General features: G+C 53.3%; 6 protein-coding genes across 6 annotated transcripts; 5 read left to right on the forward strand and 1 right to left on the reverse strand.

Annotated features, from left to right (window-relative positions):
• Positions 1 to 2787: 2787 nt before the first annotated feature.
• Positions 2788 to 4293, forward strand: CDEST_01884 (Putative ankyrin repeat-containing domain superfamily; the record flags this gene model as incomplete). Its single annotated transcript, XM_062918043.1, has 1 exon — positions 2788 to 4293. One exon carries the CDS (start codon positions 2788 to 2790, stop codon positions 4291 to 4293), a length of 1506 nt encoding a protein of 501 aa, XP_062774094.1.
• Positions 4294 to 4606: 313 nt separating this feature from the next.
• CDEST_01885 (uncharacterized protein) lies at positions 4607 to 5226 on the forward strand (the record flags this gene model as incomplete). The annotated part of the gene is made up of 2 exons (XM_062918044.1): positions 4607 to 4853; positions 4904 to 5226. The coding sequence occupies 2 exons, from the start codon at positions 4607 to 4609 to the stop codon at positions 5224 to 5226; spliced, it is 570 nt and encodes a 189-aa protein (XP_062774095.1).
• A 498-nt stretch (positions 5227 to 5724) lies between these two features.
• CDEST_01886 (Putative Chromo-like domain superfamily protein) lies at positions 5725 to 6144 on the forward strand (the record flags this gene model as incomplete). Its single annotated transcript, XM_062918045.1, has 1 exon — positions 5725 to 6144. One exon carries the CDS (start codon positions 5725 to 5727, stop codon positions 6142 to 6144), a length of 420 nt encoding a protein of 139 aa, XP_062774096.1.
• A 634-nt stretch (positions 6145 to 6778) lies between these two features.
• Positions 6779 to 7409, forward strand: CDEST_01887 (uncharacterized protein). The gene has a single exon (XM_062918046.1). The coding sequence runs from the start codon at positions 6780 to 6782 to the stop codon at positions 7365 to 7367; it is 588 nt and encodes a 195-aa protein (XP_062774097.1). The 5' UTR covers position 6779; the 3' UTR covers positions 7368 to 7409.
• A 228-nt stretch (positions 7410 to 7637) lies between these two features.
• On the reverse strand, positions 7638 to 8517 carry CDEST_01888 (uncharacterized protein; the record flags this gene model as incomplete). Its single annotated transcript, XM_062918047.1, has 2 exons — positions 7638 to 8052; positions 8108 to 8517. The coding sequence occupies 2 exons, from the start codon at positions 8515 to 8517 to the stop codon at positions 7638 to 7640; spliced, it is 825 nt and encodes a 274-aa protein (XP_062774098.1).
• A 1473-nt stretch (positions 8518 to 9990) lies between these two features.
• On the forward strand, positions 9991 to 11027 carry CDEST_01889 (Putative F-box domain-containing protein; the record flags this gene model as incomplete). Its single annotated transcript, XM_062918048.1, has 1 exon — positions 9991 to 11027. One exon carries the CDS (start codon positions 9991 to 9993, stop codon positions 10846 to 10848), a length of 858 nt encoding a protein of 285 aa, XP_062774099.1. The 3' UTR covers positions 10849 to 11027.
• Positions 11028 to 14447: the final 3420 nt, after the last annotated feature.

Consider the following 14447-nt stretch of genomic DNA (forward strand, 5'->3'; position numbering starts at 1 on the left):
CTGGGGACATCCTCCATCAAAGGCCAGAACTGGCACCTGCCTCATCGTTGCGGCGACGTTGGAACTGGATCTCTAGGTCTCGGCATCCATTTCTACACAACAGAGCAAGAGCCTAGTCGCGTGGCTGGGCAGGTTGTCTCCCAAAGCTCCCAAAGCCGGAACCAAAAAGTGACAAATGGCCTTCCAAAAGAACCAGATTTGGATCTTGTGAACAGGGGACATGACTCAGCAAGCAAGATCCTTGTCGTGTGGCTGGGGGCAGCGCCTGACAAGAGCCAAATCCAACTTTTCCGATATGAGAAATGGAGTGGTCGGTAAGGTCCTTGGTGTGTGGCTGGGAGGACGGGCCAGAACTGGCTTCTGGTAAGAGCCAGATGCGGATGCTCAAGACAGGGGATCGAATTAGGTAAGCAAGCGCGATGCTGGCTGGGACCAGAAGCGGCCACCAAGCCACCAACAACGTGGTTGCAGCGGCACTGAATGCCAACTTCTGGATCTCGACTCTCCAGTACAGTGAATGAAGCCAGAAACGGATGTTAAGAAGAAGGCACATGTCGGGATGAGCAGAATCCTTCTTCTAGGCTTGAGAATCCCTACGCCGAGAGTCGAAACCGGCTCCTAGAATGAGCCTGGTACAGGTTTTGCGGACGGGTGATGTGCTGGTGCCTGCAAGCTTCCTGTTGCGGGCTGGGGGCGCCTACTCCCAAAAGCCAGAAGAGGCTCTGAGTAGCGTGTAATTGCTCTGGCGTCAAAAGTTGATTTCAGGGCTCCCAGCCTTGGAAACTGCAGGATGAACCGGTAATGGATCCTGCAGACAGGGTACGTGGTGGAAAGAAAAAGTAGCTCTGAACAAGAGCTAGAGCTGGATTTTGCTGACAGGGGAAACGGGGTAGCAGGCAAGGTCCATGGCGTGTGGCAGGAGAGACGGAGTCCAGCCAGGCTTAGCTCCTGGCAAGAGCCAAAGACGATCTTGCAGGCGGGACAGGGAAAAGCGGGGAGCAAGCAAGACCCTTGTCGCGTGGCTAGGAAGGCCTTACCCCAACAGCCAGAATCGGCTGGAAGCGCGTAGTTCCAACGGCGACGAATGCCAGCTTCTAGACCTCGACTTTCCAATACATTGAACAGAACCAGATACAGACTCTCCGGAAAGGGCTTATGTCGGGACAAGCAAGATCTTTACTGCAGGCTTGAGAATGGCGCCATGAAGAGCCAGAACCGGCTCCTGGCATTTGGCTGCAGCTGTGACGGAACGGCAGTGCCTGATTATGAGTCAGCGGGCCACAATGCTCACCGTACGGTTTTCTAACCGAACCCCAACTCACTACATGGCTGACCCGGGACAGCAGCAGCGCCAAAATTGTGACATCAGCCTGAAAAGCCGTAGAATGGGCGGGACATGGATCCCGCGGATGGGTACACGGGCCTCGTTGCGTGGCTGAGAATATTCACCATCGAGTCAGAATCGGCTCTTTGAAGTAACGAACCCCCAATGGTATGAAGGTGTCGGGATAGGATATCACTGGACATCAGCCATCTGGCGCGGCTCGGCCGACCGGGTCAATTCGGGCCCGGGGTACCTACCTACGGCCGACAGGGAGAGCTCACAACTACCAGCCTCAGCTCGGCTGCCAGCCCCTAGATAGCTTCCTCCCTTCCACACGCAGAAAAGGATAATAACAACAACAGTATTACAATATCCCCTTCGTCACCCAAGTTGCCGTATACGGTATATCGAATCCGCTGCGATTCCAACAGAAGGCAATCGAGGTGGGATGCCGACCTCGCGGACAGTGCATGCACACAGCCAAGCAAGGCCCTTGTTGCTTGGCTGGAAAGGCTCCCCCAAAAGCCGAAACTGGCTCCTAGAAAGAGCTAGTTATGGGTCCGACGGACAGGCGATGTGCTGGTGCAGGCCAATTTCTTGTTGCTGGCTGGGATGTCCACTTCTAAAAGCCATAAAAGGCTTTTAGCAGCGCATAGTTGCACCATTGCCAAAGGTCGATTTTCGGTCTCCGCTATGAGAATCGCATGATGAGCCGGTATGTGGCGGAACAATCAGGATCCTTGTTGTAAGTTCAGGATACCCACCTTTGGAGCCAGAAGCGGCTCTCAGCACGGGATTGCGGCGCAAGACGTCGGTCGACTTCCGAGCTCGACTGCGGGAACCGAAAAGTGAAAAACAGACGCGGATTTGGAGGACAGGATGTTGCGAAGAAAGCAAGATCCTTGTTGCATGGCCGAGAACACTCGATCTTTACTCTACTGCTCAGCTTGTCTGCGGGGCATTCACCAATACTTGCGATAGGTAGACTAAGATGAGCGTCCAAAACCGATCTCGGGCGGGGCCGTAAAGTGACAGGCACTTGCGCCTAACCCCCATGTCAGTTCTGAGCTAAGCCAAAACACACGATTCGAATACACATGCACCATGGAAGCCAACATCGGCATATCTAGTCTACAGATACGCCTTAGACCTCCTCCGAATGCAGCACGCAGTGCACCTAACGCATGCATGGAATGCCTCAATGTCAGCAGGAGCACGTATCGTCTGATCAGCAAAAACACAACTACCATCGCAGACGACAGCGTCAACCGCGGGTCTGGAGTGGATGTTTGATCCGTTTTCGACGTACTGGATGTAGAGAAGAGACTGAGTTCATACATTATGTGCAGCACGCATGAAACCAGCGAGCCCGACTCGACAAACGTCTTCGGTTCCCCCAGCGCCGTGTTTTCTCGTTACATGGACCAAGATATCTCGCTCAATAGCCACAAGACTCTTTCCCCATGAAGCCGATCCCCCTAGATGTCGCGTGGCACATCTTCAACCATAGCGAACCCCACGTCCAGTCCCGATTCGCACGATGCTCGCGCGCCTGGCATTCGTTCTTCAATCCCAAGCTGTACCGGCACGATGTCAAGAACGGTCAGTGTTCTGCCGTCTTCAAGACCATTGCCCATTGCACAGAGATGCGGGTGGCCCTCGCCACACTTGAGCATACCCACCGAGCCGGCGCTGACTACAACAAACCGACGACCATGTACATGATTGAAGCCCAACAGCCCAGCCCTTTTCTCGTCACGGCCCTGTACCTGGCCGCTTCGAAAGGCTATCCTAAGATCGTGACGTTTCTCCTCAATCACGGCGCGGATATCGATGGCGTCCCGGACTGCCGGCTGCGCACTCCCGTCTTCATATCTCTTCTCAGCCGCGATGCAGAAACGTCCATGGTCCTCCTTCGGCGTGGCGCGCACCTTGAGTCTCCCGAGTTTGGGATCAATGCGCTGCACCAAGCAGCTGCTGCGGGACTGACTGAGGTCATCACCTATCTGATCGAGGAGAAAGGACTGGGAGTGGACCAGGTCGACAGCAACGGGGACACGCCGCTGATCCACTCGCTGTTGTCACCGTCGCCCGAGACGGTCATAGCCCACCTGGCACGATTCGGGGTGGACGTAAACCAGACGACGATGATCGACACGTGGCGCATGACGGCTCTGAGTATGGCGTGCGAAGACGGCATGTTCTCTGCAGCCCTGTCACTTGTAGAAGCCGGAGCGGACGCCACGGGCGAGTCGGACGGCTTGGTCGAGGGGGCCGACCCCGCGCTCCGCATCTACGACCAGAAGCCGCTCGAGCTGGCACTGCTGGCTCGGTCCAAGCAAACAAACGGGAGGACGGCGGCAGTGAAGCAGCGGCTCATCAAGCGTCTCGTCAAGTCAGGCGCCGACCCGAACGCAATGGTCTGCATTTCTGCGCGCTGCAACTGGACGGGGCCTCTCTTGCTGAAGCTCATCCGCGCGAGGCGTCGTTGGGAGGCTGAGATGTTGCTCTCTTCGGGCCTCTTGGACGTTGATCAACGCGACTCGCACGGTGCGACAAGCCTTACTTGGACCCTCTCCACGTGCCATGGAGACCCCGTTATGGCGTCGATTTTGTTGCGGCGTGGTGCCAAAATGGACGAAGAGGTGTTGTGCACCGTCATCGACAAGCTGGTGCGGCTGGCGGATGCGCGAGATCATTGGGGTGTGATCAGCCTCCTGACGCGGGAGCCCAAGCTGTTGAAGATATTCCATGTGTTGTATTCGCACTGCTTTTGGGCTGCATCGAGAAGCGGCGATGCGGTGGCAACGCGATTTCTGCAGGATTCGCCGAGGTCAATCGTGCGGATGGTTACGGAGATGCTGAAGCATGGGATCAGTCTGACTAAATCGGGGGTTCTCGGCGTGTTGCGGTTCAACAAGAATAGGGGGAGAATGTCAGGGCCGGTTATCGCGAGGATGTTTCCATGATGTGACCTTGAGGTAGAGTACGTCATGCAGAAATTGCTGCGTAGTTTTCGAAAGAAGCATTGCAAACGAATTGTCCACAGCAGCTACAACAGCAAAGCCCATTTGACTACAGCGATGTTCGCAGTAGAACCAATAGATTCAATAGAGTGGCCAAACAACATTTAATCAAACGGGGTAATTGTATGGAATAGGGATGTGCATCCCCGGTGGCAAGTGACAGGCGTTTTGCCCGTTGCAGAGGCCACCGTCCCAGGTGACATTCTTGGAACGGCAAGACTAAGGGTTCTGCAGCTGCAAAAAGGTATAAACTGCAATGCTCTGCACTTTTCAACGAGTCGTAGGATCATGTCTTCTTCGTCAATATCTTGGGTACGACGCAGTATCCCCGGTTGATTCCAAAGACATGGCATTTCCCCTCGCTCCAAGTTCTCCCACCTTGGACGACTCGAGAAGACAGCTCTTCAACTGTTCATTTCTCGACGAAGACGAGCTCTATGAGCTAGAAAGAGCGGTTCAAATCAAGCCAGAATGTCCAAGGAAAAGGGCACGTGTCGACAGCTGTAAGCAATTCTGCTACTCTTCGTTGCCAGCATTTATTAACGTAACAAAGCCAGCACCAACCTAACCGCGTCTGATGATGGATCTACGGCGCCAAACACACCCAGAATGCACAGCGACTTTGGGCCAGAAACGAATGCGGAAATTAGGGCAACCACGCCGGTTGGCATTGTAGCCGCCCTCGTCCAGGAGGTTGTGCAGGAGGTTGTGAAGAATAAGTGGCGTGTCATCGTTTCTATGGAATTCGACGGTAGTGACGAGATGGTGTTAAGTATACGTATCTCGCCCCAGCATGAATCTGTCATTCAGGAGGTCATGGATCTTGTCAAGAAGTCCTGCCGAAGTACTGAGATGACAAAAAAAGGTGGTGCGTGAGAAAACCCAACTGCTTCTGCAAGTTGTTTATTCGTACGAGGGGGGGGGGGGGGGGGGTATTGTACAGCCGAACATAGTCAGAAGTTCTGTACATATAAACATCACCAGGCTTATTTTCGTAGCACAGGCGTGTTGTCAAATATTGCGATCAGGCTTCTGACTTGTGTGGCCACAGTGCAGCATTTGCGAGATCCCGATGCAGCAGCGACTGCTCGGATACTGATTTGGAGTTAAGATCCAGAACAAACGGTCCATTGACAAAAGAGCAGATCTATGCGGCAACTAAAAAGAAGTCAAGATGGAAAAATGGCTGTACTACATAAGTGTAGACGGATCTGCTTGCGCGCTTTAAATTCGGGTTGTCTGCTGAGAGTCGACGCCCCTTCTTTCCCGTCATCAGTCTACTTTCTCATCATCAGTCTTCTCTCCAAAGCTTTTCTCATACTCACGAGGAGACCTTGGCTGTACTGTTGAGAAGCCGTATTCTCACAAGTCAACATGAGAGTGCAAAAAGGCACGGCGGTCGATGCGGCATGGTCATCACGTCTCGACGTAACTGACGTCATCTGCACCTTCGCGAGTGGCAGTCGAGTATTCTACGGCGTAGTCGCAGAGGTTCCTGATCCCCTCGTGTGGGATTGGCCAGACGATCGTCAACTTCTATGGGTTTATGACGACGGAAACTCCGTCAAAGTATGGCAAGAATGTGTCGAGCGACCTCGGCCGAGCAATCCTGCGTGGGCGTCATGTCTCCGGTCCATTGTGGGCTGCTATGAAAACGATGGCGGCAATGTTTCGTACGCCGTCAGGTGGAACGGATACGCATGTCCCACGTGGGAAGCAGAGGAGGACATGTCAAACTACAGCCACCTACTGGCAGAGCACGATCGGGCTTGCAAGTGCAGGGGAAGGTCGTGAGTAGCGTGGCCAGATCAGACAACGAATAAAAGAGGTGAGGCGAGCGAAAAGTAGACCAAACGACGCAACACGATGATTTGTAGCGCAGACATACATGTACGTATAGAACGGTCTGTTGCAAACATGTGCAGTCGCTCGAATCAAGAGAGCAAGCCTGTTTTATTTCTCAAGGCAAATGACACATATTGATTGGCCGCGAATCGAGGTGACCTCTGCAGCTGCTTGCGGTTTCCGTGCAGTCACACCACCGTGACTGCGTCCCATCAAACCGATATTGAGCAAAATGGCTTCCTTGTTACGAAATACGGTTTACGGCCGTCTGACAGTCGCTCTTGGGTCAAGCTTTCAAAATGGCCTGTTGCCCGCTGCAGTTCTGGGCTTGCCGATGTGGCCCCCTGCTCGGCGGTCCAGAAAGAGCTTTCTGTTATACGCAGTAATTATACACCCCAGACCAAGGCGCCTCTTTTGGAGCGAAGAGGGATCCACCGACCAAGCAACAGCTTCGTCGCGAGCGCTCAGCCGGAGTACGTACAGTGACCACCAACTATGGCCTGGGGATTTGCTATTTAGGATTCGAAGGTTACACGATGTCCAAAAATGGGAGCCTCACTTCCTTCTGGTGCCGGCCAATCAAAATGTGGTGTCAATGTTCAACTTCTTCCGACGTCATTAGCGACTGGGTTTCTTCCATGTCGCCTCATACCGAAAGCCCTCGATGTTCGGCAGTACCGTCAGAAGGGGCACACGCCATTCGCGATTGGCGACACGAAACAGCGCTGTCCATGCCCGGCCTCGCCAGGACACCTTGCCCCGCCAAGACACCTCGTCTTGCGCTTTCCTCCGAGGGACATGCGAATCGAACACGATCCCACATCACCAACAGCAACCAGCATTTGCAGTCTTCCGCCGGGGCTCATCAGACTGCGCACGTCGCGTTTTACGACGAGAAACGTCAACCAGGGCGTAGAGCAAGAACAGCAAGAGCGGAAATCAGACGCAGTGCTTCTGGTTACAACTTGAACGGATGCGCCATGAGCGCCGTGGACGACGCGACAGAGTGGGAAGACTCCACCGAAGCTAGCGAGACTTTTGTGGAACGTCTTCGGTTTGTCCGCCGCGTGGATTTGGGTGGTACGGCAGCCGGTCGTTCTCTGATCAGGATCATGTTGGAGCAGTCTAGGGTTGGCATCAGAGACAAAGGGGCAGACGCGTGCGCGGCATAGAGAGGAGGGGCCTCAACGCAGTTGTGTGATGTAAATTTAAGTGGACGTGGCTTTGATTATTTCATTGGCAATCACGCCATCGGCCTGGACGATAAGTCCTTGAGATGTGACCCCACACGGACTGACTTAACGGAGTACTCTTGTGTTTACGCACTCGTATACAAGACTCCGGTTTTGATTCTCTCGTGCTGGAGCTAAACAACAGTCGCTACATTATACAGCGTTGACCCATGCGCAATCGAACGAAGCAGGGATAAGGAAGGGAACCTCTCAAGAGTCTAAGGAGGTTATCCGGCCAGAAAAGGATGGTGCAGAATCTGTGATAGACCCATTTTGCCCCCCAATAACATTCCAACTGTCGCCGTTACCAAGCACGAAGTCCTGTTGCTGGACAGGCTGAGCGTCGAGACCATAGGTCCACGGTTGAAACAGTTCGACCGGCGTATCATCGACAAACACAGCGCTGCTCAGGCTTGCACCAGTCAAGTAGGCCTCGGGGTACGGGCTCTCCATGAAATAGCCATTCGAAGCGCCGTTTTCCAGTGGCTTGCACATCCCACTTGCATAACCAGGATGCCACCCATAATAGGAGTTGTAGGTGGGGTGGAGAAAGGCCGGCTCATAGTTGCCCAGACTGGGACTATCGAGGAGCTGCTGATCGCATAAGGATGTAAGAAGCAAGAAACTTGAGATCGTTAGTTATGAATCTTGATTCCTGACAGGCTGCGGCTTTCACTCACTTGATGGATGAATCGCAACAACAGGGAGGTACCATCTGAAGCGAGTAGCCAGGGAGCCCTAGACTGCCATAACCATCGAACATCTGTTGCTGAAGAGCCATACTTGCAGACGTTATTGTCGACGGTTGCAGCATATGCACCGAGAACACATCCTTCAAAGTGGGGTTCCCAGATGAAGTCAGCTTTGCAGGCGGTAGTAACGAGTGAACCTCTGTAGTGCGCATCGCCGCCTCGGAGCACGACTCGACGTCTTGTTGATGGTATATGCCGTTTGTTGACAACGACGTGTCTTCCTGTGGCGGGGTTTGTGGTCTAGACGGATTTCCAGAACGAACGTCAACCTCCGCCGGGACTGTCTGCATGGCCAGATCGGGCGTCAGCAAGTTAGGTATGGAAATTCGAGAAGCCATTATCGTTGAGGGGGAGTTTGCTGAGTACGTCGTTGAATCTTTGGCGGTAGTGAAGCAGAACGTGAGGTATGTGACTGAGGGGATTGTCGTGGTATATAAATTGGTTGTTCAAGCAGGACATCTGGTGATCTTTGGTAAATTACACAACCGCCGCAGGCGCAGGCGCTGGCGATGCCGAGTCTTGGTCGCAACGGGGATGGAGGTGCTTGAGGTCTTGTGCCTGAGTTGGCACAAGCCCGGTTTTCCGACAAGCATTCGAGTCGGCGAAGTGGGAGGTGATGATAGCCAACGAGCAGCTTACATACTGCGCCGCCATGTGAACGTGACGATGAACACAAGGGTCAGGGGTTAGTCAAGACTTGCGCACGAAACCACGCCAATCATCGCCTGAGGTGCAGTCGCGTACGGAATCGGCTGTTGGGTTTGATGTCCGGTTGCTGCGTCGCAGCCACTTGCGGATCGGCAGGCTGATTGTACGGGGCAACTTCTGTGCGGTACGACCCAGCCTGATGCGAAACAACTTCTGGTGACTTGAGCCGACATGCCTTTTATCGCAGCCGTTATTGGGTCCTCTTCGCGACCAGAGACGTGCAGGAGCGCGCAAGGTATCTGCTGTATTGCTGACAACACGCTTCCCAAAAGCGGTAATTGCCTCTTGGCACACCCGCATCACTTGTTCATGAATTTGCCATTAGATGCAGAAGACTGGGCCAACAATGGAACGCAGCCAACCAATCTCTGTGTCTTGTTGCCGAGCTCGAAGCGCAAAACGGGCTCTGGGTCCTAGTTGCGTCCGCAAGGGAATTAGAGCTGTTTATGGCTTCGAAGAAGACAGGTTCTCAGCTTGAAGCAAGGCGCAGTCGTGTGGACACTATCTACCAACAAACGACTGGAACGAAAAAGTCTGAAGAGTCAAGGATGGAAAACCACGTCTGCTACACATTCTAATGTACGAGCTCCTGCTTTCATGAACACTTGATCATTTCTTCCTACAGTAGAAACCGAAATCGGTTTCCAGATTCTTAGACAGAAAAGCTTTCAAATGCAGCCATTTATGGCTGCATTTGCTTACAAGGTACATCACAAGGCCCTTGCGGTACATCCTTGATGACTCCACGAAGCTCGAATTGGCTTTTGCTCTATTTGCCAAGACAAGACCCACGTTGTGTAATCAAATATTCAAAACCCATAGAGGTCTGATTACTATATTACTGTATATTATACGGTAGACAATCAATAATGGTAGCATGTAAGATAGACGTAAGAGCCCTTTATGGCTTAGCCAGGGCGTAATAAACTCTGTGTGTGTGTGTGTATATTATACGTACACGGTCTCGACCTGACTCTGTAGTTTAATGGGTCTGCGCTCTAGCCATTAAGATGGCAGTCGCGGCCAAGACAATGGATGGGTATGGGGGATTCCAAGCCTGGAGGTTTCTAGCCTAAACCTCTTTTAGTCGAATACGTTCGAAGATGCGGCAGCATTCGCTCCCCATTCGTGGAACTAAAGCGGGAGCATCTTGTCCGAATCACGTGGGCCTTTTCTCGACACGTATCACTGTTTGCTTACCCCGCTCACATAGCAATTCATTACAAGCCCCTAAATCTACTGAAGATCAGTCTTGCCAATCCATCCCTCATGGTGAGGTTGATAGACTTAATCATATTATCAAAACCAGAATGTCTTCCTCAATACTACCGACATTAGAATCCCTGCCAAATGAAATCCATCATGAGATAATCAGTATGCTCGATGCCTTCGACAAATTGATTCTCCGCACGATGAACCAACATTTCCGAGAGATGATACCTGCGACCACCGAAAACTTGCTTGCCACTGAGCAAGCCGACAAAGCAATCATGAGAAATTTACTTGGATGTTTCGACTGTAGATGCCTCAGACGGGCTGTGCACTTCGCCGATAACATGTGCAAAGGGCCTCGACGCGTGGGTGGCATCAGGTCGTCTTCACGATTTTGTATCGACTGTGGCCTTAAAGGCGGGCCCGGTAAGACTCGGTATACTAGGGGAAGTATTGTTACCGTTGGTGGTAAGCGCTTCATTAAGTGCTGGTGTGAAAGGTTCGCCCAGGTTGCTGAGGATAGCGAAGTTGAGGGCCAGCTTCTCTGCGTTCTGTGCTGGGAGCCTATAGCTAGAAGACGAAAGATGAGGGATCAGGAGCGAGCGAAGGCAGCAAGATCCCAAGCTAAAAAAGAGTACTACGCGCTTATGCGGGACTTGGGCCGGGCGGAGTCTGAGATCGAGGACTATCTGCCGGATGATCTGAGGTCAGATGAGGATGACTATGCTTGGAGTGTAGGTTCTGTTTAAATGATATTATCTTGGCCTAGTACTAGAGATGTAGTCCGCCAATAGTTCTGTATCTCTACATACTATTACTCCTGGAACCCTCTTGGAAAGTGTTCCATATTTCGGAAAGCTCTAGGGTTTGAAAGACATCTTTGTGCTCTTAGTAACGGTAAATGCGGGTAAGTCGCGGTAATCCTGGCCCTTTTAGTTGTCTTTTTTATTTTATTTACTTCGCCTGGTAATTGCAAGCGAGATAAGGAGCTGGCAGCGTCGAACTTTGCAACGTAAAAAATATGTGGACAGTCTCTCTCAGGAAAAATCCGAGCAACGTGAAACCGCGGGCCCAAGTTGATGATAATCATATTAAGTTAGTTAGTGCTGTACAGTACCGGTATTCTCGACTCTGAGGCTTGATGATGTCTTGCTCTATTGTAGTATCACCACTTGCGCTGCGATCTGGTTCTACTGTCGCCCTGAACGGCGCCGGCTTATGAGATGCCTCGCCCTGGAGATGGAGAACTTGCTTCAACCGTATTAAGTGTGCAACAGCAACAGCTACTTGTACAGCTGGTTCAGTATTGCTCGTACCCGAGGTTTGCAGACCTGGGGCCGATTCTCCATGCACGATGAGCGGTTTGGGTGTGAGGAAATCAGTACTGCCGTCAGCCGCGTTTTCAGCAGTCTATGTCTGGAGTCAAATAGACATAAGCAAGTCTATAAAGCCAAAAATGCATTTAGAATGCGTATCTCTATAGGTTGTGCATCTTTGTTATGCTACATGGGTCTAAACATGGAAATAGTGAATCGCAAGTTCTGGCTGTTGCTGTGGAAGTCATCAATGATGTACTACAAGGATCATGCTATATACCTTGCCAGCAAGTAGACGCATAGATGTCTGTGCGCAGAGGAATTTCTGTCTAGTAAACTGGAAACCAAATTCGGTTTCAACTGTAACCGAGCTGAGACACTTACGAGAAGGACACTTACGTGGGAAAACTCGTATTATCATCTTTTATCGTTGCTGTTGAGAGTTGTTTGGGTGTTTTGCGGAAGGGGTGATACGGAAACGCGTGGCGCGGCACTAGTGGACCCACTTGCGGCGCGTCCCGTGCTGTGAAACATGGAGGTGGACACGATCAACGTCGCGCCTGACGAGGAGGTCAGCGGAACGGAGCGCTCACTGCGACGGCTACGTAAACCAACGACCAAAGCCCGATTGAACGAGGAAAACCAAGAGACTGCCGACGATGGAACCCCAGAACCGAACGAGCTGGCAGGAAACGGTGTGCGGAGGGCGGCCACCAGGGGCGCGTCAGCCGCGAAAGGAAGGACCAAGGCGACCGAGGACGACGACAGAGTGATGCTCCTGGCCATGGGAAGGCAGATGAAGGAACTGCATGCATCCCTCCAGGTGGTGTTCGACGCATGGAAGAAATCGGAACTGCGCAACAAGGATATCCAGACCGAGCTTCGACAAGCCACGGACGAACTTCGGACGGCGAACGAAGAACTCGGGTCAATCAAGGATGAGCTGCAGACGGTCCGCGGGGACCTGCAGGCGTTGAAGCAGCAAGTTGAAGACGATAACACCAAGACGCACGAAAAGCTCGAAGCCTTAGCGACTCTGGCTCCGGCGCGTAGCGACCCCAGTCCATCCTATGCCGCCGTCGCCCGAAACCTCCCAACCGGCCAGACCATCGAGGCACGAACCCGCACGTCCGGCGCATCATCGCCCAACGTGACCGACACTCTGTACTGCACGATAGACACCTCGCGAGTTGAAGCAGAAGATGGCAACAAGCCCAACGCGGGCACGATCAGAGCAGCAGTGGAAAAGGAGATGCGTGCGGACGGGCGCACGGGATGGCGGTGCCAGGCCGTCACCGTGAACCCAAGGAATGAGAGTCTCATCAGAATCGTCTGCCGAGACGACGCGGAACACCGGATAGTCAAACAAATCGCAGAGACGAAGATCGCCCCGGGTATGCGAGTCCGGGACGACGACCTGTATCCGATCAAGGTAGACTTCGTGCGATGGTCAGCAGTCTGGGAGGAGAAAGGGAAGTACAGAAGCCAAGCAGCAGAGGAGTTCAGCAAAGAAAACGAAACGACCGTCGCCAAGATCGTGTGGCTAAGCGACAAGGAAAACCCGAAAGCGTACGGATCGATGGCGGTCTACCTGACCAAAGCCAGTGAGGCCAGGAGGCTCATCTCGGAAGGTTATTTCCACGCAGGAGGAGAATCCGGAACCACGGGGGTATTCAAACCCCAGTTTCAGCCACAACAGTGCTTCCAATGTCAGCAGATCGCCCCGCACAAGGCGTCCCGATGCCCGAACCGCTTGGTATGCGGACGGTGTGCTAAGGAGGGCCACCACCACAAGGAGTGTTGCGAGACGGTACTGAAGTGCGTTCCCTGCGGCGGCCCGCACGAGTCTTTCAGCAAGAAGTGTCCGAAGCTCTACCCATCTCTCCATGAGTAAAAACTTTCGGATTCTCCAACTGAACGTGAGAAAACAGGATGCAGTACACGAAAGCCTGATGAACGATGAGCAACTGCGAGACTTCACAGTCATAGCGGTTCAAGAGCCATGGGTGTGGAAGAGAGAGGGCAAGGTCTTGACGGTGCCGATGCGGCATAGTAGGTGGACGAGGGTGCTTCCGACGGCGTGGAGAGAGGAGGGACGATGGGGGATCAGGAGCATGTTGTGGGTCAACAAGGAGGTCGAGGCGGAGCAAGTGCCGATACCGTCACCGGACATGACCGGAGCCATCCTTCGACTCTCGGGTCGTCGAGTGCTGGTTGTGTCGGTGTATGTTCCGGCACAAGAACCTGAGATGCTTCGACAGGCGTGTGCCCTGTTACGGCAGGCCATCTCGGGAGCCAGAAGCGGCACGGGCGAGGTGGTGGACGTGGTCCTCATTGGAGACTTCAATCGGCATGACCAACTATGGGGAGGGGACGACATCTCAGCGAACAGGCAGGGAGAAGCGGATCCGATCATCGAACTGATGAGCGACTTGTCACTCAGAAGCCTCTTATCACGAGGGACGAAGACGTGGCACAAGCACGACGCGGCAACAACGATTGATCTGTCAATCGCGTCGGAGGAGCTGGCAAGAATGATGACAAGATGCGCTGTGCACGAGACAGACCACGGATCGGACCATCAAGCGATCGAGACAACGTTTGAGATTGCGACTCCAGACACGGACGGCAAGCCCCGGCTTCTGTTCAAGAACGCTCCATGGAAGGCGATCAATGCCAGGATTGAGGCGACGCTGCAACGCACTCCTACAGGAGGCACGGTACAACAACAGACGGACCGACTCATGTCGGCAGTAGTGGAAGCGGTAGAGGCGTTGACGCCTACGGCCAAACCGTCTAGGTATGCAAAGAGGTGGTGGACGGACGACCTCACTCAGCTGCGCCGGATCCACACATTCTGGAGGAACCGAGCGAGGGCGGAGAGACGGGCTGGCCACTGTCCGCCGGATCTTGAGGAGCGAGCACGGGCAGCGGCGAAGCAGTACCACGACGCAATCCGACAACAGAAGAAGCACCACTGGCATGAGTTCCTGGCCGACGATACGAACATCTGGAAGGCAGCCAAGTATCTA

The sequence above is a fragment of the Colletotrichum destructivum genome, chromosome 1 (genome assembly GCF_034447905.1).
Source record: "Colletotrichum destructivum chromosome 1, complete sequence".
Classification (NCBI taxonomy): domain Eukaryota; kingdom Fungi; phylum Ascomycota; class Sordariomycetes; order Glomerellales; family Glomerellaceae; genus Colletotrichum; species Colletotrichum destructivum.

Coding starts and splice junctions, on each gene's coding strand:
- CDEST_01887 (XM_062918046.1), top strand. CDS start 6,780: ATGTGGTGTCAATGTTCAACTTCTTCCGACGTCATTAGCGACTGGGTT.